This window comes from Amphiura filiformis, chromosome 5, assembly GCF_039555335.1.
Source record: "Amphiura filiformis chromosome 5, Afil_fr2py, whole genome shotgun sequence".
Classification (NCBI taxonomy): Eukaryota; Metazoa; Echinodermata; class Ophiuroidea; order Amphilepidida; family Amphiuridae; genus Amphiura; species Amphiura filiformis.
The window spans coordinates 55,494,666-55,519,414 of record NC_092632.1 but is presented as its reverse complement, the minus strand read 5'-3'; the positions used below and the strand labels follow the sequence as shown (position 1 = coordinate 55,519,414).

The 24,749-nt window shown below is 36.0% G+C and overlaps 1 protein-coding gene across 3 annotated transcripts in view; it reads right to left on the bottom strand.

The window, feature by feature from the left end:
- Positions 1-850: 850 nt before the first annotated feature.
- The window catches only part of LOC140153400 (WD repeat-containing protein 35-like), a 38,129-nt gene continuing 14,230 nt past the window's right edge, over positions 851-24,749 (bottom strand). For 2 of the 3 annotated variants that reach the window (XM_072176147.1, XM_072176149.1), the window contains exons 11-24: positions 22,268-22,328; positions 21,873-22,087; positions 20,622-20,785; positions 17,627-17,837; positions 16,934-17,062; positions 15,878-15,966; positions 15,446-15,649; positions 12,835-13,114; positions 11,939-12,214; positions 10,844-10,918; positions 9,713-9,914; positions 9,036-9,252; positions 4,807-4,875; positions 851-4,066 (exon numbers count right to left, since the gene is read on the bottom strand). In XM_072176147.1, coding sequence (XP_072032248.1) covers positions 3,886-4,066; positions 4,807-4,875; positions 9,036-9,252; positions 9,713-9,914; positions 10,844-10,918; positions 11,939-12,214; positions 12,835-13,114; positions 15,446-15,649; positions 15,878-15,966; positions 16,934-17,062; positions 17,627-17,837; positions 20,622-20,785; positions 21,873-22,087; positions 22,268-22,328 — 2,373 coding nt within the window. In that variant the 3' untranslated portion in view covers positions 851-3,885. Of the gene's footprint in view, positions 4,067-4,806; positions 4,876-9,035; positions 9,253-9,712; positions 9,915-10,843; positions 10,919-11,938; positions 12,215-12,834; positions 13,115-15,445; positions 15,650-15,877; positions 15,967-16,933; positions 17,063-17,626; positions 17,838-20,621; positions 20,786-21,872; positions 22,088-22,267; positions 22,329-23,726; positions 23,748-24,749 lie in introns of all 3 variants that reach the window. The other variant, XM_072176148.1, reaches the window with a different exon arrangement.

Genomic DNA, 24,749 nt, shown 5'->3' with positions numbered 1-24,749 from the left:
ACTTGTCCATGATTTGACACATCAGTAGTCTTGATTGTTAGTCTTTTGGTCAACAAAGTGACATTTTAAGCCAAAGTTTGTATTCATATAATAATATCTCAGAGGTTGCAATTTCTCATGCCAATGATTACTAAAATCAGTCAGTGTATACCACAGATCCTGGAAATTAATTTATTTCCAGGATCTGTGGTGTACATGTTGAGCAATTTGAAATGGATTTGCCTGGCAGATAGATTCTGTTGGCATAAGAAATGAATCTCTCAACTATGCTTCCTCGGAGCTGGATCCAGTGAAGACATGTGACGAGGCAAAAAATAAATATTGTTTGCTCGTCCTTAGACCACTTTGGTCATTGTTTTTTTTCCTACTCCAAAAAAGTGACCAGAGGCACGATCTGATGCTTCCAATTCTTTTCAACAGCACTTTTGTCTATTGCACATTCAAAAGATGTGATGCTGTAGTCGAGTAAAATTGGACAAGGAAACAATCTTTTTTTTTGCCTGACTGAGAGGCTTCCTTGTTAATCATCCATGATGGGAGGAATATAGCCAAAACGGGTGACAATTAAAAAAGCTGTAGCATATTTTGTGATTTTTATTTTGTTTTTTTTGGTCACAATTACTTTTTTTTGCTTAATGAAGTGTACCTATGCAAAAGAATTTGAGCCAATCCACCTCGTGTCCAGGATTGCATGGTTCGTAAAACATTACCATTGCAGTGTTGACCTGTTAATTTAGTCAGTTGCCATATGGTTTTTGGATGTATTTTTGTTTTCAACAAATGAACAAATGTACTTGTGTACAGTGTAGAGATGCAGACAGAGAATAACAATGATAAGATGAAATGTTATATGGAATGTCCAAGTTGTGTTTATTTCTGTTGTATAATATACAAATTCATTTACATTTCATTTGAATGAACACAGCTGCCAACAGCTGTACGCGATCCGACCACGATCATATATTATCGTGTATTTCAAAGTACAAAGTGAACACACAACTATGGATACAATCATGAGTGAGTTGGCATTCACTTCCAAACACGCAGACGTTCATCACACAGTGTACGCAGAGAATCGTTGCGCTGTTGACAGCTGTGTTCATTCAAATGAAGTTTCTTCTGTAGATGCCCAGCTTCAATCACTTATAGACAAGAAGCAACAAAAACATTGAAAATCTTTACCCCCTTTACACATGCCATATTTTACATGACAAAACTCTTTGGCCCTCCCCCCTTTTCTCACATGCTAAATTTGGGGAACCCATACTTATTTTAAATTGCCCTTATATTGTGATTCCAAGGGCAGGGCATTTTGCATAATTAATTCACCCCTGGGGGTAAACATAATTATTGCACTAGCTGTGCATTACATAATGTGTGACTGGCGCACACTAATGTGAATTTACGTGAGCTTGAGTTGGAAAACCGAAATAATATAAGCCAAACAAACTTTACAATATGCCACTTTCTTTAATTCACTCCCAAATCTTGAGGCTAAAAAGTAAACTGCAAAATAAATTAATCTATACAATCTATATTAATCTGTACAGCTGGAATGTATACTACAATATTTATTTCATACACAAACATACATTCAAGTGCCAAAGACACTATACAAGTCTAAACAGGACTCATTGATAAAAAGTACTTTATAAATTCAAGGTGATTTAGTTATTTTTTGTACATAGCATTAGCCACACCAGGGATTTGTCTCAAGTTCAACCTGTATTGTTGAATTAGAATGTCAAAATCAGTTTTGTCAAATTCAAAGGCTAGATGTTCCTGAACCTGCAAATGCATCAGTAAGCTGATTAACCCTAACGCCCATAAATACCACGATGAAAACCACTGTGCATGCGTTAATCCCAGGGTCTGCGATGGCTCACAGAATCGCTGCCTGGGGCTGGGGCAGCATAACCTGTGTGGCTACCGGTCGGTGATCGTGTGCTTGGCATGCGGGGGTCTAAGGTTCGAATCCCGGGGGTGCCAAGTGACTTCTTTGTTCATCTTCTCTCCTTTTTCGTTTGTTCTTTAGGGTTAAGGTTTGAATAGTTCTTGCTTTGTGGGCAGAGTCTTAAACTGCCAGCAATGTGAATGGGAAGTAGAAACCAAATTGTTTTTGTGTCATAGATGACAGACATGTCCAATATTTTAAGCAGTCAATGCCACTACAATGAAATATTGGACATGATAGACGATTAGAAATCCAAATATTACTATCTTTTATAATAATTCTTGGAATCACTAAAAAAACCTTTATTTAGCAAAAAAATGGAAGAGGTCTGTCTATTCTAAAATGAAAGAAACTTATTTACAATTTCAGCTGCATGTTTATCATGCGGCCTTTCATGAATGCACAGTGGTTTGTGGTGAAGAGGCTAGCTCCCAAAGTATTCTAGCAGTATTTGATTTTATTAATTTGAACACAACATGACATAAAAATAAACAAAATTTGTATGGGTACAAATTGACTTATTCGTTCCATGGTTTATAACAAGTCAGAATCAACAGTTTCATCACATAAGCTGATGTGTGTGTCTGTGGCCTCGACAGACAATATCCAGGGACCAGTCAAATTTAGGGCTTACAAAACAAGCTAAACCATACCCACTGAACAAGTATGTTATTTAATACTTCCATTCATGCTGCTGTCAGTTCAATGCAGACCATGCTTATGGCTGAAGCATACAAGTGGTCAATAGCACAGAAATTTGAAACTATTTCAGATATGTAAAGCCCATTCAGCTAATTTACAATTTACTCATTTTTGTATGTTACTCAGCAGCAGCACATCAACTTTGACATTAAAGGTAAGTAACCCGATTTACAACCTCATCCCCCATTTAACCCCATCAAAATTGACATCCCATCTTATCCCATCAAATTTGAGACTTTAGCATGTAAAGAAAACTTCTCATAACCCCTTTTCCCTGTAGATCAACTCTGAAGTGGTAAGGTAACCCCCAATCCACATAGTGGTGTACCATGCCAACAGTACATACTGTTCTATGGGCCATTGTGATACACATTTTCAATTTTAATATCAAAACCACTGCACTGGAGCTATTTAACTCCAAACTTGGGAATAAGATTGTTTGGGTGATAAGCCTAAACACCATAACAAAATCAGCCCACCCACCTTGAATGATTCATATTTTTTTAAAGGAATATTTTGTGATCCTAGCATCCTCTTTTTATGACTTTTTTCAATAGATATCCACGAAAAAAGCTTATTCCCCAAACTTCAGATGGTTCCGATTTTGCATTTGCGAGTTCTGCATGATTATGTTATGTGTATTACATTGCTCCATAGGCCACTGTGTTGAATGACGTTCTGGTACATCAGAACGTAATTCAAATTTGGCAATATTTTTGCCAAATGTATTAATCTGCCAAACATTTTTTGTACATAAACATTATGTAGCTAGAGGTTTTCAGTGGTATAAAAATCTTAACTTTTTTGAGAAAAGTGGGGGGATGAGGCTGTGGATCACGAAATGCCCTTTTAATCTATAATTTAATCCAGGATATTGAAACAAATCCTTGCAGATCTTTGAACAAGTTCATTTGGATTGTTAGATTTCACTGTTAACATAGTTCGTTTTATGCAAATCCAAGAAAAATGAAGATGTTAAACTCACATTTTTAGTGACATCACGCCCTCTATAGAGGTTCCTGTTGCCTATAAAAGGAAGCAGTCAGATGTGATGGGTTGCCAGTCTGAAGAAACCACTAGTGTAGTGGTGAAACGTCACTAAAAATGTGAGTTTCCAACATCTTCATTTTTCTTGGATTTGCATAAAACGAACTATGTTAACAGTGAAATCCTTGCAGAGGTTAAAGCATAATAAAGTCTTGGTGAAAATGTCCACCTTCCTTTTCCCCTTAGTATGGTCCAGACTTTATGGATGCATGACATAATGGACACATGGTTTGATTTTGAATTTCTCCTTCAAATGCTTGGTGTTTACATGTAGAACACATCCACACCTGATAGTCCATGATGGGGCGGCCTGTCACCACACAAGTTGGGAATTTAGCTTCACAATTTGGACACAGAGAAGTACTGTGGAGAAAAGATTAAATACATTAGATAAATATTGATTTATTTGATTTATTTCATTCTTATTTAACATTGGTGAACCTTTCAATGCACTGGTACTGTTAATTTGAAAGGTTCAATATTCAGAGAGATGGACATTATCTTATGCTACGTATTATTGGATAGATACACAGTCCCTGGTCTTAGTCATCCCATAATACAGTTTTCAAATGATCGTAAATTGTTCCATCACTCTTTGCGCCACAAACAAAGGTTTTTAAAGACTGGTATTTCATGTAAAACATTGATGTTGTGGGATAAGGGAATCTTTACTGATGCAGAATAATGAAACCATGCAAATTATGTATCAGAAACCTAATAATGGCTCAGGTGTAGTTATTGTTTGCTGTATGTAGTAAAAGAACACAGGGGCATAGCTAGGATTTATTTTTGGGGGTGGGCTGATATTGAAAATGTGGAACTTTTCCCAAAATTTTGGGAATTTTTGACCAAGAAAGCATTAAAAACCTGCTGTTTTTTTTGCTTGCTATGCTTGCAAAGTGGACCTTTTTGGTCTATGGTGCTGGGGACCACCCTGCCCATGCCCCTGAAAGAACACTTTGGGGGAACCTTTGAACATATGGGGTGTAATTGGATGGGCTTCTGTAATAATTATTTAAATAAAATGCATGTATCAAATTGCTTTGAATACTTGTATATATCATGTAATCTTATTTCTGATTACAAAGTGGGTGTGCACTTACGTGTCTGGGATCATGTTCTCACAGGTGTGGCACTCTGTCTTGTTAGTACGAGAATCCTTGGGGGCATGTCTGTAACAAGAGAAAAGTAATCAGGTCATTCTCAATTTCCTTATCTGCTACTACTCTTTCCCAGGGGTGTCTATTCTTCCAGAAAATCTAAATTATTCCCTCACCCTACCGCAGTGTGTCACATCCTTCCCCAGATTCTTCCCCAACTGGAATCCCACAAAATGGACCCGAAAGGAACATTTTTAATATGCTAGTTGCTATCTACATATGTACTTTTCCTCATTTTTTTTGTTACCTCCCATAGGCAGTGTTCTAAATCGGAAGTAAAATAAACCCCTGGTATTTTGCCCGGTAATTTTCAGTAAAATACTGTAATTTACCATAAAATAAAAGACATCAAAGGAAAAGATATTTTTGAGTACAAGTCTTAAACATGATACATGGTTAGAGAAGTGAAAGGTTTCCTTCAGAAAATTCTGTTTTACTTGGAATGCATATTAATTTATTATACTAAATAAGATTGATCGCTACTAGTTCTCAAAAACATGACGCATGGTTAAAAAATCAAAAGGTTCCCTTCAGACAATGCTGTTTTACTTGGAATACATATTATACTAAATGAGATTTATTGCTACTAGTATTCGGAATATCTTTAATAATGTACCTTTTGTTTTGATCAAAATTAATAGTTTGCAATGCAATATGTGAGGCCAAATGGTTCAAAAAGGTCTCAAAAAGAGAAAGGTCTCAAAAACATGATGCATGGTTAGAAAATCAAAAGGTTTCCTTCAGGAAAAGGTCTTTACGTAGTACTTTTATTCATCAAGTTTTTACAACAAAAGGAATCAGATAGCAACGTTTGCACAGTAATTTTTGTAGGACCTGAGAGCACATCAGACATATCGAATTGTATTCTGAATATGAGGAATGTCCTTCTGATATCAAATAATTTTGATTTTTCGAAATTTGTGATATAATACAAATTTTATGGGCAAATTATTAAAATTTGATATTTTTGATATTTAACAGTCCTCAAAGACAAAGCAAACTTTATAAATCTAATGACATGTACTTAATGAGCATGTAGCTGGGATGAAAAGCTGTCCATCAATTGAAAATTATGACCGTTCATATTGAAGATATACATTTTTTCCCAAAAAGATTGACCTATATTTTTGGTGTTTTGGGCAAAATCTTTATATTCAATACAAAAGGTCAAAATTTTCATATGATGGACAGCTTTTCATCCCAGCTACATACACTTTGAAGTACATATATCATATAGATTTATACAATTTACTTTGAGGACTGTTAAATTTCAAAAAATGTGTATTATATCGCGAATTTAAAATAAATTATTTGATTTCTTGTATTCAAAATGCAATTCGATATGTCTGATGTTCTCTCAAAAAATATAAAAAACATCGCTATGATACATAGCTAGTATGACCACTAGTCGGGGAAGGGAAGCATTACTGACCCAACTCTTCACTGTTTTGTTTTGGGCTAAAGCATTCCCTGGTTTCCCTCAAACTATTTTTTGGGATGGGAATAGGTAAAAGACAAGGGACTGCTACATGTATGCTAATGCTATGTATCCATTATAATTCTTCCCCAAATGACACTTGATGAATTTACCTACCCTGTAGACCAGTCACTGCCAGCCAGTGACCATCTATTTCATGCTTCAGTTATATACTTTTTGCCCAAATTAGTTCTTTAAAAAAAAAATCTTCCTTGAATCCTGTTGATTTCTGTTTTCTTTTTGTTCTCTTTTTTTTTTTTTTTTTTCAAAACACAAAATTCTTCCCCAAAGGGGTAAAATTATTCCCTCCCCTTTGGGGGCAAATAATGGAAGAATAGATGCCCCTGCAGTGAGTCTTTCCCTAAAATATATCTCAGATAAATACAACTGTGTGGGATAATCGCACAGACAACTTATAACTCCTTGTCTGTCTGACTTATAATATCCCACCCATGTTACCATGGTTACTGTATGTGGTTTGTATATCCAATCAATGGCATAGCTTAGCCAGGAGGTAAACATTCACCACAAATTTAAGATTTTCTTAAAATGTCCTCCAGTGCTTAGCTAAAATGCAATTTAATGTGACAATAGTGTTTACATATGTAAGGTGAATATGTGCAAAGCAGGCTCAAACATGTACAACTACTGCCGTTAAATAACTGTAATTGTGTTGAGTGGACAAAAACTCAAGAGACATGCCTTAGATGCCATCTCCAACAGTTAGACATGGTTAGATTGTTTTGGCCCTAATTCTTACTGGACATGTTTATAAGCACTGTTATTGAAAAATAATAACAGATTATTCTTATTTCTAGTTCAATAAAACAGTACCCAAAAATAAAATTTTAAGCAAAAGCATAATCAAGGTTTGTGCATGTGGTGGTTTATAATCGCCGGCAGAGATAAACTTGGGAATGTTGTGTCTGTTGTCAAATGTCACACACAGTAGAAACATGGTATACTGCGCACAAAAAGTATCCAAAAACTTAAAACAAAAGTAATTTCTTAAGGGCTGGGGTATGAACGTTTGGACAGTATTTATTTTGGGACATTAGAGCACATCAGACATATCGAATTGCATTCTGAATACGAAGAATGTCATTCTGATATCAAATAATTTTGAATTTTTGAAATTAGCAATTTAATACACATTTTATGGCAAATCATTAAAATTGATATTTTTGATATTTAACAGTACTTGAAGTAAACTTTATAAATCTGATGATTTATACTTAAAGTGTATGTAGGTGGGATGAAAAGCCGACGATCAATTGAAAATTTTGACCTTTTGTATTAAAGATACGGATTTTTTTCCCAAAACACCAAAAAAAATTAGGTCTTTTTGGGAAAAAATCCATATCTTCAATATGAAAGGTCAAAATTTTCAATTGACCGTCGGCTTTTCCTCCTCCCTGCTACATACACTTTAAAATATATCATTAGATTTATATAATTTACTGAGGACTGTTATATATCAAAAATTTGAAAAATATCAAATTTTTATAATTTGTCATAAAATTTGTATTATATTGTGATTTTCAAAAAATGAAAATTATTTGATATCAGAAAGACATGCTTCAGATTCAGAATGCAATTCGATAGGTCTGAGGTGCTCTCATGTCCCACAAAAAATACTGTCAAAACGCAATAAACGCCATTTTAGATCCCTTAAAGACACTAAAAACTAAATTACACAAGAAAGTGGGTTGATAGATCAGATGGCCAATTTTGTTATGCGTAATTTGATACCTCTTTCGGAACAAGGCAACTTTATTTCCCAAACTTATAGCAATTTGAATATAAAATAGAGCTTTTCAAAAGTGACAAAAATTTACTTTGAATTTTTCCTCGAAGCAAGCATATATTGAACACAGTTGAGTGAGCGTTAATCTGTCATGCTGGATTGAATCTGTAACAATAGGCAGTGAAAATCACCTTGAAGGAGGAAATATCCAAATTTGTCACTTTTAAAATTCTACCTTTTGTATTCAAATACTTATAGCTTGGTGGAATGAAGTCTCATCATGCTGAATGAGATAACAAAGTACGCATAACAAAATTATCCATCTATCTATCACTTTATTTTGTAATTTAGATTAAATGGCTTTCAGAAATTGCTTTTGTTTTAGGTGTTAAGATACTTTTTTGCGCAGTACGATTGCTGCCTTGCCAACTGTTGGATCTGGGTCACCATACACGGCATCCTTTGTGTGCAGAGGATGATGTCAGACGCAACATTGCGAGGTTATCTCCACCAGCGACTATAGCGTGAATAATTGGGATGCATGTTTGCCGTGTCATGTTGAAACAATCCAGAGGTATTTATGTCCCCTCCATATGAGTCACTTGCATATGGCATAGTTTGAACTCTCCCAATCTAATATCGAGGGTTGACAAACAGAAGGCCTTAACTCACTTTTGGCCATGTTGAGATTTTGGTACCAAAATAATCTGTAATACACACAGATTCTTAAAATCATAAGCCTTAACTCAATTCAACTTCCTATTGCATCTATAGCACAATAATACTTGGTCACATCTCAATGCAAAAATATTATTTTACTCATTTTTCTGAAAAAGGCACTTTTTGAGTTAAGGCCTTCTATTTGTCAACCCTCGATATGTTGTTTACAACTGAACATATCCTATCTCACTGACAATGTAATCATTCAAACTGGGCATAGCTCCTTACTTTGTAAATATCTCCAGAGCTAACTTCTCATACTGCTCATGCTGCTCCGGTGTTGCTGAGCCAAGTGACTCCAGTTTGATGAAGGCCTTAGAACATGTACCAAAAGCTCTGTTAGCACACGCAGCCAGTGCTAATAAAGAATAGATGTCTACTGGATCTATTATGTCATCATAATCACATAGTCGTAAACATGTCTTCATGCTGGCATCTACGTAACCTGAATAGGGATAGTTAGATAATTATAAATTGATACAAATTGACTGCTATAAACTTAACAATTGGGTTTGATATTCTTGTCTTGTTATTTCTGGTGGAGTATTCCCATTATAATATCAACAAATAAAAGTACCTATCTTGATTGTAAATTCATGTTAAAACTACTGATTTTCAAAGAAAGCTACATGTGCTCTAAATTCATACTTTGGAGCAACTAACTCCATCTCCATCATGATTAAGATTTCAATCAAAACCCAAACCTTGACACAAAAAAACAAACCCAAAAAACAAAAAACAACTCCTAATTCTGTCACCGCTTAACCTTTACCATAAAACCAAACTCCAATTTTAAATCAATAAAGCTTCGTTTATTTATTAGATTGAAATAAATTCCCAATGTTTTCAAATCAACACAAAATCATCTTTGGTATTTGGTATATAACCAAGAGATATGCTTCTACCTTGATACAATTGTCTCTGTGCTAAGAGAAAGAAATGATGCGCCTCAGCACCTCTCCATGCATTATCAATGATCTTCATATCTGATGTAGCTAATGCTTCCTCCTCCAGCAGACCTGCTAAGGCTGATGATGCTTCTGCTTTCCTATTTGACTTAGCCTTCAGCTTGGACATCAATTTCATCTGTTCATGGTAACTCTCAATCTAAACAGTAACAAATAGGTGTCAAAATGTAATCATGCAAAAACAAAAGGGTCCACTGGGACTGAGAGGTAAGATTTACTCAAAGAAAACCAATCAATAACAGAACACATTTACACATTAGGTGAATTTTCCAATTCCATGGCTTTTCAGTGATCTAATCATAAATTTCTAGACCGACTGACAAAACAGTACCCTTGAAATTGGTCCGTAACCTTCCCTTGTTGGGCCAACCTTGCTTCCCTATCCATGAGATTTCGATATTTCATGACATGATTCAATCAATCAATCAATCAATCAATCAAATTTATTTCCATCAAAATTAAAACATACAAATAACAAAACATGATAAAACACGATGGAGGAGACACAACGAGAAGCAGAAGCCTGTAAAATGTTGTGCCCCCTGAAACACTTAAAAGAAGGGCCTAACTATATAAACACAGATACACAAAATGAAAAAAAAAAAAATCAGCCAATCAGAACCCCACTTCTGTATTTACGCCGTACCAGGCTGTACATGCACTAAAATCTGCAGCGAGTGTAAAAGCAAGCTGGTAAATAGTAGTACTGATTGTAGATTCTAGTACCTGCACTTACTTGGTTGGGACTGTATGTAACACCTAGCCAGTACATTACAATTGCAACATTATCATGTTGCTTTGTTTTTTATCAACTAATAAGTTTTTCCAAACTGGTATCTGAGCACACAACTGGAACAGGCATTATGTAGTCGGTAGTTTTAAAACATTTTTTATCTAAAATTTTGTGTTGTAAAAATGTTCTGATTGTACATCTATCACCATCTTAGCATACTGAATCACCAGTGGTAAACTGGCAGCAATGAGACATTACTTTAGTATACTAAAACAATTATAGCACTCCTACTCACTAAGCATGTTTTATGCTCCACTTAAATTTGAGTGACTTACCAAGAGAGCTCCCAGCACATACATCTTCTTTGTCCGTTGAGGTTTTTCTTTTTTCTTGGCATATTCTTCTGCAATCTGCAATATCAAATCATTGTATACAAATCAGGGACTTCGGTGCCACAATATTACATTAAGTGTAAAACATAAATATATTTGAATTTGTTTTCTTGTCTTTCACATCCAAGCTTGTCCTAACTTAGATAATGCGGACAGATTGGCACCTGATAGCAATTAACCTCCCTATCAAGCTCTGCATGCAGATTTGGGGGAAATCCAAACACACGTTACCGCATACAGAGTTTGACTCTTACTGTTAAGAGGAACTATATGTAAACCCAATATCACGCAAAGGTTATTCTCTGCTTTCCATTGATATGTGCCTTCATCAATTAGCAAAACTACAGAAGAACTCACACAACTGTTAGACTTGTCTTCTATCCAACTAATAAACAACTGTCTTCAATCAAACAACTGTTACATAATCTAACATAAGTAAAATATATCTTGACTAAATACAACTGTGTGGGATAATCGCACAGACGACTTATAACTCACTGCCTGTCTGTCGGCATGTCCCACCTATGTTACCATGGTTACTGTATGTGGTTTGTATATCCAATCCATGGCATAGCTTAGCCAGGAGGTAAACATTCACCACAGAGTCAAAAGCCTAAGTGTTTAAAGTTTAAAAAAATACAACATGTCTTCATGTGCTTGGCTTAAAATTACAAAGCAAATCCAATATTTGACATTCATTAAATCATACATTTAATACTACATTCATGGTTTATATACTGTATGTGTTAAGGTCTGTTCATACTACTCCGCAATTGCTTTGCAGTGCGGTGCGTTGCCGATATATTGATTACTTTTTGTCACAACTCGTCACATTTCCATGTATTTAACTTTATTGCAATACCTCAATGCAGTATTTTGCAGTACGGCACCACACCGCAAAGCAATTGCGGCGTAGTATGAACGGACCTTTAAGCTATCATCACACACACACACACCCCGACATAAATACACACAAATAGCCAATTTCTATGTTTGAATATCCCCATCCATATAGTATAGTATAAGACCTAAACATACCTGGAACATGAGTTTAGCTGCCTCGATGAAGTGATTAGCTTTCCTGTATAATTCAATAGCCTGCAGTTTCTTGTCCTTATCCAGCAGATGTGCAGCATACCTTGCTAATAAGCTGTCAATCTCCTTGATATTATGTGTCTTAGCTAACTCTACAGCCTGGTCCCATTGGTTGAGTTCTACACAGCAGTCTACAGCTTTCTTCACCTGGTTACATTTCAGATAGGCTTGAACTGCTTCTTCACACATGCCTACTGTCACAAACTGAGCTCCTAATTCCTGCAATGGGCCGGTCAAACAACAGTCATCAGTCAATTCACAGTTCTCACAATCATTTATTCCTCTTGTTATTGAAATCACTTTTAGTAGATAATATCTGGCACAATTAATTCAGCACACATGTTCATATTCTGTAATAGTTTTGTGAGATTTGCACCCCAGGCAAGTTTTATGGTGTGTAAGTCCAGAATCAGGTGCAATTCGAGTATGCCCATTCTGTCTCAAGGTGAAAAAATAACCCTACAGGGTAAACTATATTAATTGATTAAATTTTATCAAAAATGTATGTATGTCACATGACCAATGCCTGATTAAGTCTGGAGGCATTTAAGTTTTTTTCCAGTATTTGATTCAACCATGTAACTTATTTAGAGGCATTTCACACTTTCTACTAGTGGATACTTGTGTATTTTCAAACATTCTAGGAATATGTGTGAATGTATGTAAAATATTTCCTTATATCAAAGTTACCTAAATAGCTTACAGTGACTGCAGAAAAAGGTGCTTTATTTATGCAACCAACAATATGTCATATTTTTCTCTACAAGTAAATCTTTGCTCTTTTGCATGTAGGGGTGTGTGTGTGTGGGGGAAATGAATCCCTTGATTCAGCTACTTACAGGCAGTAACTTGTGATTCTCTGGTAGCCCATCAGCAAGTTTCTGTAGTCCAATGAAATCCTCCAGCATATAATAGCACTCAGCTAATCTCTCCTGATTGTTTCCTTGTACATAATATTGCACAGCATTGGACCATTTCTGTCTGTCTGCATAGTAGTCTCCTATAGCATTCCAGGCCTGGATCAGTTGGGTATCATCACCACCACCGCTGCCAGCTTTTAGGAGTTGCACAACACGGAACCAGTCACCAAGCTTGATGCGTAAGTTAACAGCAAGATCCCTGCATGAACAGTATACATTATTGCATTAGTGCAAGGTACAATATTTCTGTTTCAATTCCACTGCTTTCTTTTATAATTTTATCTAAAATTTGATCATAAATGAACATACCTGAATAGCCAAACAACTATGAGCCTCAAGATATCTTGCATATATTGATTACAGTGATTTGAGCCAGTGGATCTTTTGTATTCATTAATGGTATTAATATTCATGAAGCAATGAACCAAATTACTGCAGTGGACGCAAATTCACATGATGTGCAAGCATCTACGCAGTACTGGCTTTGTCAATTTAATTACCGGTGAGCAATTCTGGGCCGTCAGTGATGGATTTGTATTTTCCTTCGGAGTTTGGTAATTTCTTAATACCTTAATAACAAAATACCTTTATACCAACGATGGTTTTGTGATGTGTATGAATGAGGTTAATGACGGATATGATTTTGTTGATGTGCATATCACAAAAATCAATGCACTTGCCCTTTAGTTTTTTCCCATGACAATGCACTCCCCTCTCCGGGGTTGTGCATTGTTTCGATGCATTTTGGTGAATTGCCATTTACAAAACAAAAAAATCATATTCAGTCATAAATTAGGGGTTCATTCATATATTTTCATGACTAAACGGTTGTTTATGCCCGAGGGGCCGCTTGCGGCCCGAGGGCATAAACAACCATTTAGTCATGAAAATATATGAATGAACCCCTTCATACATACCAGAACATTTTGTGATTCTTATTTCATCAAAATAATAACAAAAAATTACAAGTAACATTATTAAAAATCATGATTTTCCTTCATTTTTCCAACCCGGCGATCGCACATCCGGGACACCGGGCATAAACGCTGTTTATGCCCGGCTCTCGACCAATCACGCGCACCGTTATATAGCGTGTATGTATGAACCTCTAATCATCACTCATTCATAAATTCTAGACAGTTCATTGGTTGAATATCAATTCACTCGGTGAAAGATGGATTGTTCCATTTTACTTGCTGTTCTGGCTCATGGAATAATCCATTTTTCATGTTGTAATTTTGATCTTCATACTCATAAACATTTGTATACTATCCATGGTATGATGTGGACACAGGTAAAATCACTATATATTGCCTTCCTATACTCATGTAATAGTAAATATATATCATTCGGTCAATTTTAGACTGCTCCGTTTTACTCTGCTCTCGACTCATAAAATAGAAGAGGCAAAATTTGACCTCATGGTATATTTTTACTATCCCACTCATAGACCGTCAATATTTGTATACTATTTTAACAAATTGACTACAATTCAACTTTTATGCTGGTTTCATACTTTCCTGCCACTTGCCGCTTTGAAGATGATTTTACTTCACTGCGCAGTCGCACCAGAAACGCTAGCGATGACCAGTGGCAAGCCGATACATCGATCACTCCACCACTTTGCTGCAGCGGCAGCACCACTGGGAGCTGAATTCAAGTCAACTCGGAGCAGTGCCGTTCTGACGTATGAGAACAAAATATGATTTTGGAGCGGTGCTGAGCGGCAAGAGTGGCTTTCAGAGTCATGTCGCTGCCGCTCAGCGGTGTGCCGCTCAGCTTGCAGACAAGTGCAAGCAGCATGATGAAGTGTCATGCTGCTCAGTGGCAAGCGGCAGAAAGTATGAAACCAGCTTTAGACAATCTAAATACAACTGTGTGGGATAATCGCACAGACGACTTATAACTCCCTGTCTGTCTGTCGGCATGTCCCATCCATGTTACCATGGTTACTGTATGTGGTTTGTATATCCAATCCATGGCATAGCTTAGCCAGGAGGTAAACATTCACCACAAGTAAAAATACAAATGTCTTCCAGTGCATGGCTTAAAATATTGAATTAAATTGCACATTGGGATGCTCACTTCACTCTGTATGTGCACGGATATTGTTGCTATGTTGCCAATGTAAGGCCTAAAAAATGATCTGTATTGCCCTTTTCGACCGACCTTAAATCTGAAAAAATAGGGTCACATTTTCTTTTTCATATTTGAATTTTCTTTTTTTTTAGTATAAAATTCACAAATTGTTTTACCTTTTAGTATAAAATTCACAAATTGTTTTACCTTATTGTAATTTGTATTGCACTACTCGATACATTAAAAAAAGCCTGATGAACCTTATAAATCATTACTTACCATTGTATTTAGATTGTGTTATGTTGCGATTGACCAATGAATTGGTGCCGTTCTCGCATGAATGCGTATGGACATAGAATAAACTACTTCATTTATGGTGTTGTGTTAATGAGCCCTCAATTGATCTGTGTGAAATGGCTCATAAAATCCCTTGATTGAGATAATAACATACCTCCTATCCATATCTAAATACATCCGTTCTGCCTCCTCAAATCTCTTGAAATACGCTGCTACTTCTGCACTTCGCATGGTTTCACTCTGCAAGTTGCCAAGTCGCTTCACAAACTCTATACCCTGGTAGTCACGGCAACGGACAAAGGCTTGGTCAGCCATTTTGAGGTCCAAATTCTCTAGAGCAGCTTCAGCAAGCAATCTCCTGTAATATCAGAATCATGGAAAGTGAAGTTTATACATTTAAAATATACTTATTTGACCTTTTGATATTGACAAAATGATAACTGGTTAGGAAACAGCTCAAACATTCAAAAATTGGAAGTCACATGACTATGATAATTTTTTAATCATTTACAAAAATAGCAAGTCTGACATTGTACAGTATGTAAACTTTGAAACCAGATAGCATCACATGTCCAGTGTATCTTACCATAATCTAGGGTGAGGATTGTCTTCAATGAACTGGGCGGCATCTTCAATGCCAACTTTGTCAAGTAGATCTCGGGTATCACGCAAAGACTATAACAAAAAAACAAAAAAACAATTACTTTACAAATTACTAATTTTCACAGGAAACCAAGATAGCTGGTTGTTATGCAATGTCACAACACATGAAGATGCAAGGGAATAGGAAGTCAATTGATGAGAGAAATTGGGATCAAATCACTCTCTATTAAATAGTCAATTTTTGACTGGCAGAATGTTGCTGGGGTAACAAAGAGCACAATTATTCAAAATCATGAGGTGACCAGGTTATGTCAATTTAATATTAGGCTACTGAGATACTTGAGAGATGAAGTGAACATGACTAGGAAAGATTCACCAGCAAATCAGCTATAGTTCTGCCGTGTGGCATTGTTGGATGAGGTCAGATATCTTGAGTATGCTGGTTTAATCCCTGTCGGTTCAGTTTTTCACTTTCAAGTTCTCACCAGTTTCTCTTCTTGTCTAGTTGCAATTCTCTCTGACCCGCATCCTTTATTTAGGATATAGCATGTATTATTTGTCACATATACTAACACCTTGCTGGAGTGAAGCATTGTCTTTTTAATTGAATGTATATTGTATTTGGCCATTAAAACGCTTGACTTGAGAGATGAAGTAATCATGACTATAGTAGGATTGTGATATAAACTCGGAATTGGGTGTCTAATGGCACTGTCAATCAAACTCTCCACAGCCTATGATTGGTTAGTAGCGTGTAAGGATGGAGGTATTCATTTGGTGCCTTCATTGGAAAAAAGGAATCAGGACAATTTTTAGAAGATATTGATACTTTTACAAGGCAAAAAGCAACTTATATAGTTTCCTATTACTATGACCTAACTTTTAAAGTGATTCTAAGTGTTTTTGGCTCTCACAATTTATATTCATTTATCAGTTTGCCAGAGGTTCTTTTTCTGTTGATAAAACATTCAAGTAATAACAAGTTTTTCCAAGATGCAAGAAAATACAATTTTGACATGTGCTTTCATATCAGACTCACCTTGATTTCCATCTCCATCATAAATTCCTTGTTAGGATGTTCAGGGTCCTTCAGAATTTCATCCAAAAGAACAGCTTTGATGTTGAGATCCTCAAAATGACAAATATATCCAGAACTTAAGATTGGTTCCTAAAGAAAATGCAACAAACAAGGGTATGATAAGAAGTAATGATGCAACATCACAGGATGGAACCAAACATCTATCAACTAAATATCAGTGTATCACATGTTACTCTTTAACTAATTTGTTTGCTCATCAGAACAGTCAAAATATAAACAAAATATAAACAAAATATAAACAATTTATTATATTCCCAATCAGGGGAAAACCCTGAAGGGTCAGTGTTCAGAATCTCCCAGCACATCCACATTGAATCCCCCAACCACCAAGTTGATTTGGATATGGTCAAAATCCTTGACCGGGATGCTAGATACTTTAAAAGCGGCGTGAAAGAGTCAATTTACATTAGAGTCAACCAACCATCACTCAACCGCGACAGGGGCTGATACAAGTTACCAAGAGTGTACTTTTGGGATCAAGTGTCCAAAAGGTCACTGATCCCAAACTTGGATTGCCATCACCAGATGAAAGTCAAAGTTGTGACTGAAAACTTATCTTAATTTTGTGTTGAGATCATAAGTTTAAATAATTATTGAAAAGAAAATGTTGCTAAAAATATGATTAATTTTTACCTCAGGATCCAGATTACGGAAGATGTACATCCTTGTTTTTTCCATCATAGCAAAGAGCTCTGTGTTATCCTCAGCCCATTTCATATCCCACACATCTTTTCGTTCAAAGTCAAGGTGTTGTCCCTGTATCTCTTGGCCATCCTGGTTCACCCACTTAGCATCCAGATCAAAGAATGTCAACAGACCTGCTATATCAATGATAGCTAGACGACTAGAGCAAAAAACAAAGAATTTAATGGAAAGCTGTACATGTGAAATAATTCTACACAAGCGTTTAACAACAGATTATGCGAATCTAAACACAAGGTTAAAATATCTACAACCATTAAGCCATTAAATTCATTTAAAAATTTCATTACAATATATGTTATCAACTTTTATATCAAAACAGAATAGAACAGATCATATGTCTGAGATAATTGATTACCAAGCATGGTGAGAACAAAGCACATTCATACACTCTTAGAACCACATAGTCAATCAGAAAAGCCGTTAGCAAAATACGCAGAGTGCATTAATATTGTATAATTGCACAGGCGCGCACTCCTCGTACTACGCGCAGTGCTTTCGCGCGCGTTCGCATCATGTAAGATTGATTCATTTTTCTTGCGGGTTGATGCATTTATATTTGCTCGTAATTTTTCAACATTTTTAGTGACAATTTTGTTATAAAAATGGCAAAAATCATGGCTTTTTCTCTCGTGTATGAAATAGTTGCTCGAGAAATTGTACAAAATATTGCACTTGTACTGAGATGTTGCTGCGTCTAATGCACTCCCCCTTCGGGGCTTGTGCATTAGACGCATCAACATCTCAGTATGCGTGCATTATTGTGTACAATTTCACTCTCAACAAGTGATACGCATATATTAAGGTTAGCGAGAGTTTTTCATGCGCTTGATTTCAGAGGGCGTAAGTTCATAACAGAAACAGCCATGCAGAAAATGAACAAGCGTGCTGGGACGTGAGGCCTACTTACAATAGAATATTGATCCACGGTCAAGACATGAAACTTGGCTTAGCTCGTGCCCGGAGCTCGTGAGTCGGGGCGGGCGGGGGTTACATGAGGGGCGACATGCCGGGTTGGATGCGGGGAGGGGTACAAGCCATTTTCGCAATTTTCATAAGGATTTTATAAATTTTAAAATTGATTGGGGCACTTCGTCAAGCTACGCCCTGGAAAATGTGTTGATTTTGAATTTATAGCCTTGATATCTTTGATGAAATAAATCAATGCTGCTATTCCCTGATTACAATGTAATAGGGGACAGCAATAACATCAACAACAATATCAAAAAGCAATTATTTGCAAATCGAATTTGGGAAGAATATTCAAAAAGACAGACTTAGCAGGCCTACAAATTTCTGAATTATACAAAGTGAAAAACAATCAATCACGATTCACTGCAGTCAGCGAATCAATCAAATAAAACTAAAAAGAAAGGAGCAAGAAAGAATAAAGAAATGGTGAAAAAGAGAAAGAAAGAGAGAGAGAGAAAGAAAAAGAACGAAAAAGAAAGTAAGAAAGAAAAAGAAAGAAAAAGAAAGAAAGAAATGAAAAAAGAGAAGGAGAAAGAAAAGAGGAAAGAAAGGAAGTAAAAATGAGAAAAGAGAGAAAAAAAGAAAGAAAATTCAGCCACATGGGGACTCGAACCCACAAAAATTGTTCATAACAGGTTCCCAGTCCAACGCTCTATCCACTGGACCATACATCAGCTTACGAAATTTCTTATTCTCGAAGCGGATATGTAACTATAATTTGATGTAATTACAATTGCGTCCGCACAATGGCTCTTAGAATAAACACGCATGTCGGCGCTGAAATTTTGAACGAACTGATGGAGGAAAAACCTCGCTTTTTGCAATACTAGCTTCAATTTGGAGTGAAAATCAAATGGGATAGCAATTGGCAGAATGTTGAGAAATAATGTAGGTATTCAGATGTCTAAATTAACGCCCGTTATCAAGATATCGATAATTTCACAAAACAGTTTTTTCTCAGACAAGATTCTCGAAAATGTTCCCCAAAAACGGGCTTTTTAAATTTGATCGGTACTGTATTTGGTTCTTCCCCATGGCAACATTATTTCTTTAATCGATTTGTAGTACAATACAAAAAAGGAGAAAACAATCACTCGGCGTGGTTTTATATGGAGCGAACATTTGAAAAAAACTGCATGGAACATGTTTTTGATCTTGTGAACATGGTGCGTAAAAATGATTTAAACGAAGGATTTTCAAACGGATATCTAAATTTTTTTATAAACACACAAAAATAATGTAAAGATACATCCATGCACCAACATTTGACTCACTGCGATATTTGATTGCTGAGAAAACGCGTTTTTAGAGAACAACTTTATACGTCTTTTATACGTTTTTTATACATTTCTTCGTGTAACCTTAACCTATAATTCAATCACTTGAACCCATGATTTGAATTGCCTGAAATTACTGCCCTGTCTCCAAGGAACTAATTCTGATACTGATTTAATGACATAGAAGTGACAGATGAGAGGATTCACTAAGACTTGGAAAAGCATCATAAACGTGATGAAGGGAACCAACTAACTTGAACTTGACCTTGTATACATGATAGTAATAGTTGAGTTGGGCTTGGTTTGCTTTGACTAGTAAAATGACGAAGACTTGTCTACTCTGTAAAGTGGCCTTACATGATAGAAAGAAAGTGGTCTACTCCGTAAAGTAGCTGATGCAATGAAAGGTTACTACAAGTGTAAAAGATATGGTCGTCAATTATGTGACAGAAGAATTATCTTAGTATGAAATTCAGTGAGTGGATTCCAGCCATTATGACAGCGCACCTACTATAGCGAGGGCTTCCTGTCTTAATGTTACAAGAAATTACAAAATTACACTTTAAAAACACTTATAATAAATCCAGTGTAACAGGTGCCTCAACAACAGTAAGTACTGGAATCCTCTTTGAAGGTAGTTTTGATCTTAGCTTTCGTTATTGACAAGCCAATCTTACCTAGAATTGCAGTTGAGGGAGATGGAATGCGGTCTGCAGTTCACTGTATGTTTGTTGACCAGTGCGACATGTGGTAGCGAGTAACGATTTAATGTCCCTGATTCACGACCAATGATAAGTAGCTTGTCTGATGCACACACACTGCAGATTGGGTCACGAGTTGGCTGCAAAACGGATATGTCAAACAAATTGCACGTTTAGAGTGGCTAGCCCTACAGTCACAAATAAAACTGATAAATTACACACAAAGAGCAGGATTGCAGGGAAATCTTGTCCATCCCCCATGCCAAAATGAATCCAACAAGAGGCAATTTAGATCCAGAGGGGTTGCATCTGTTCATAATCTCCCTCTGAATGCCAAGCAACCCCTCCAAGTCAAACTTGCCACTTTCAAAGACATAAAACCTCAATAGCAGTATCATTTTAAGCTTCCTAAGATTAGGGGGTTGGTCTGTGGAAGTGTCAGTCTCATAGACAGGCTTTTTGATCTTGGGAACATAGAGAGCACTTCATACAACACATGTGCAATGAAATGTGTATTTTAAAATTTTGATATGTATTTATTTCCTCAGCAGGTCTGGGCTTTCATATTCATTATTTGAAATTTATCTAGTACTTATTATATTGTCTTTTATCTTTAAAGGACGTGTCCAGCAATCACAACATTAGGTTTTTCTTGTTAGAAAAATAATTATCAAGCACAAATCACGTGGTTTTATTTCAATCAAACTCATATTAATCATAAAAACGAATAAAAACAGCCGTCTCTCAACACGCGATATTCAAAATTCCCGCGCGAAATGTTCTAGAGCAGTGACGTCATGGTTATTTGTGCTCATTTGTCGACAGGCTTCATTGAACTATTGGGACGTCACTGCTCTAGACAATTTTGGCGCGGGAATTTTGAATATCGCGTGTTGAGAGATGGCTGTGTTTATTCGTTTTTATGGTTAATATGAGTTTGTTTGAAATAAAACCATGTGATTCGTGTTTGATAATTATTTTTCTAACATATAAGGCTTAATGTTGTGATTACCGGACACTTCCTTTAAGTATGTATGTTAATGTTAATTTATATTTATGTAATGTATCAATGTTTTTAATGTATTCTATTTGACCCTGGCATCCCTAAAAAACAGTGACATCACTGAAGGGCATCCCGAGGCAAAATAAGAACAAACAAGCAAACAAAAGAAACCTTGGTACATGTTAATGAAAAAAAAACTTCTCTTAGATCATAAGTGAACTTACAGCAAAAGCTTTGCTGAAGTCTAGCAATCCTTCTCCAGCACCAGATGGTGTGTCATCGATGTGGTAGACTCTTTCACGGTTATCCTTCTTCTTGCCTAAAGCTTGGTTAACCTCCATTGCAGTCAGTTTCTTAGGTGTCTTGTACTGCCATACGTAGAATGCTTCTTTGGAGGCAGCTATCACATGAGTTTTAGTGACAGCTACGTACTGTGGTTCTGCAATGACAGGAAAACAAGAATAATAATAAAAAAAAACCCTCAGAGATTTACAATCATGCATGGGCCCACATTATTTTCATACATTTACAATTATTTAAATCTTTATATAAATGCTCATCCACACTGGTGTGAATAAGTTTGGAACAATGCAAATATCTAAACTTGAATTAAACTTACCAATATCAATGTACTTTGATTCCAGCGGGGTTCCAATGGAGTTACATAACACCAATACATACTGTAAGATATAGAAGGAAAAAGTCAATCAGAAACCAGCAGGCTGACATGTTGAAATCAAACAAAATTTAAATATTAAATATTAAATCACAGCACAAATTGTGTCAGTTTTACTAATAGAAATCACGACAATCAAATCAAAAATGACATGCTACTGCTGTCAAAGTAGAGTGTAGCACTCAATATGGTTAATATGTAGCATTATGACATACAATTATACATACTCATACATGGACACACAACAAACACATTTGAGTGCAAACACACCCATTTTATAGATTAACTGCTTCATTATATCAATTCAACTTCAACTGTAAAATATTTCTTTAACAAATGCAAACTGCAAACAAACAACAACATATAGGTTAGTATGCAATGTGTCGTGAACAAAACCAAAGAATCAACTTATGAATAGCAAGATTTTCTATATCAAAGTATTTTGAAATAATTTATAATTAATTATACTTAATCAAATCAAAATTATGAGACATATCAACTGCTCAGTCCTGGGTAAGTGTAATAGCTGCCATGTGTTTCTGCCATGTGTAAATGTGTGCAATATACTGTGTGTAAATTGCCAAATGTTCACAGAGCAGCTATTGTACTTACCCACTTTTGGCACTGAGCAGTCAATATAAGTATTTTTATTGCAAGTAAATAGTACAATTAGAAAATACCAACAAAATTGACCTTTTCGGTAAATCCCATAAGCCTTTGCGAGTACACCTGAGATGTCATTTGACATCACGTCGACTTCCAATGTGCAGTAATGATGTTCGCTAAGCAACGTGCGCATCAGCCTGACGCGTACTGACATCAAATGATGACATCTCAGGTGTACTCGCAAAGGCTTATGGGATTTACCGAAAAGGTCAATTAATAATTCATGTATAAATATCAGATGGGAATCAGAACAAATTGTCTACAGTTTATAATATGGTTTTCAAACAGAACATGCCAAATAAATTGATATAATCCAAAGTAAAAAACAAATATATAACCACAGGAACAAAATTCCAAATAATAAATCAAATATTTTGCAATACTAAATTGGAAACTGATTCTGTTTTATACATACTGTTTCTTTGGCTTTGCCCTCAATACTATCACTGCTAGAGCTACACTTTGGAAAATGTAAGTATGTTACATGAATGGAGTGAGAGGAGTCTTGAGGGGTAACTGGTGGCCAATACTTTGATGGGGGAGACTTCCCCCCAGGGAGAGGATATAACAGGGGAGACTCATCCCCAGGGAGAGGATATGGAAATGATTTCTTGGGGGTTGAAATCTTAGGTGTAGATGGAATCTTAGGTGTAGATGAAGGTGTAGATGAAGATGAAGATGAGGTCTTCCTAGGAAGGAGGGTATCCTCCGAGGAAGAAGATGAGAGACCGACTACCTGGATTGGTTCATCTGGAAACTGTAATAATGTACATGAATATGGGAAACAAAATAAAAGAGGCAACATCAATACATACATATACATACAGGTCATGCTATCACATAATGTCAGTTCTCTGTACCAAAGGAATGGCAAATCTGCTTACCGAAGCCCAGCTATTTTTTTTACAGTCACTTGTTTTTGACATCCAAAATATAAAACCAACTGATTAAGGTTATGCAAGCAGTGGCGGCGCCATAAATTTTTTTCGGAGGGGGGGGAAGTGATTTTCGGGGCAAAATCATCAAATTTTGTGCAATATTGTGGTTTTTACTGGGGCAACAGTTCTGACTGGGGCATCCCCCAGGCATCCCCCCCCACCCCCGTGGCACCGTCACTGTATGCAAGTGGTGATTAATAAAGCCTAACCACGTCACTGAATTAGACTATATAGCTTGTTTGGCTTAACATTTGCAAAAATTATTAAGTTTTGGTTATTACACGCATCAATGAAGTCCCAAGTAAATTCACACAATCACACGCCAGCAACGCAATACGTCACACATAATTTGCATTAAGAGCTTTGCCCAATTGCTTGCACAGCATTCTAGATTAATACACAATGTTACAAGTCTTGTTTTTGTTGCTAATTTTAAGCCAAACAAAAAATAGATTCTGTTTTCTTCATATTAATTTTAGGGCTGCCTTCATACAGGGGTGATTTCATTTTTTGTTAATATTGTTCACCTTTCTCTTTGAATTCATCTTATGAAACATTTGGTGTAAAAAGCTATGGTTTGGTTTTCATTTAAGGATGTTAAAATTAAAATATTTTGCTAGCAAAATGATTATATCCCTTTAATGCTCAAATAACCACATTTAAAGATATCCTAAAGGCAAATTTGATGAATTCTGCTTAGAAATCACCAGCTAAGCAGAAGAATATTTTTATTTCTGGTACTTAGTGGTCCATCAGTGGCATATGCCTATACAATAAATTTGCAATAACAATGACCACACCTCAGAGACATTTAAAAAAAG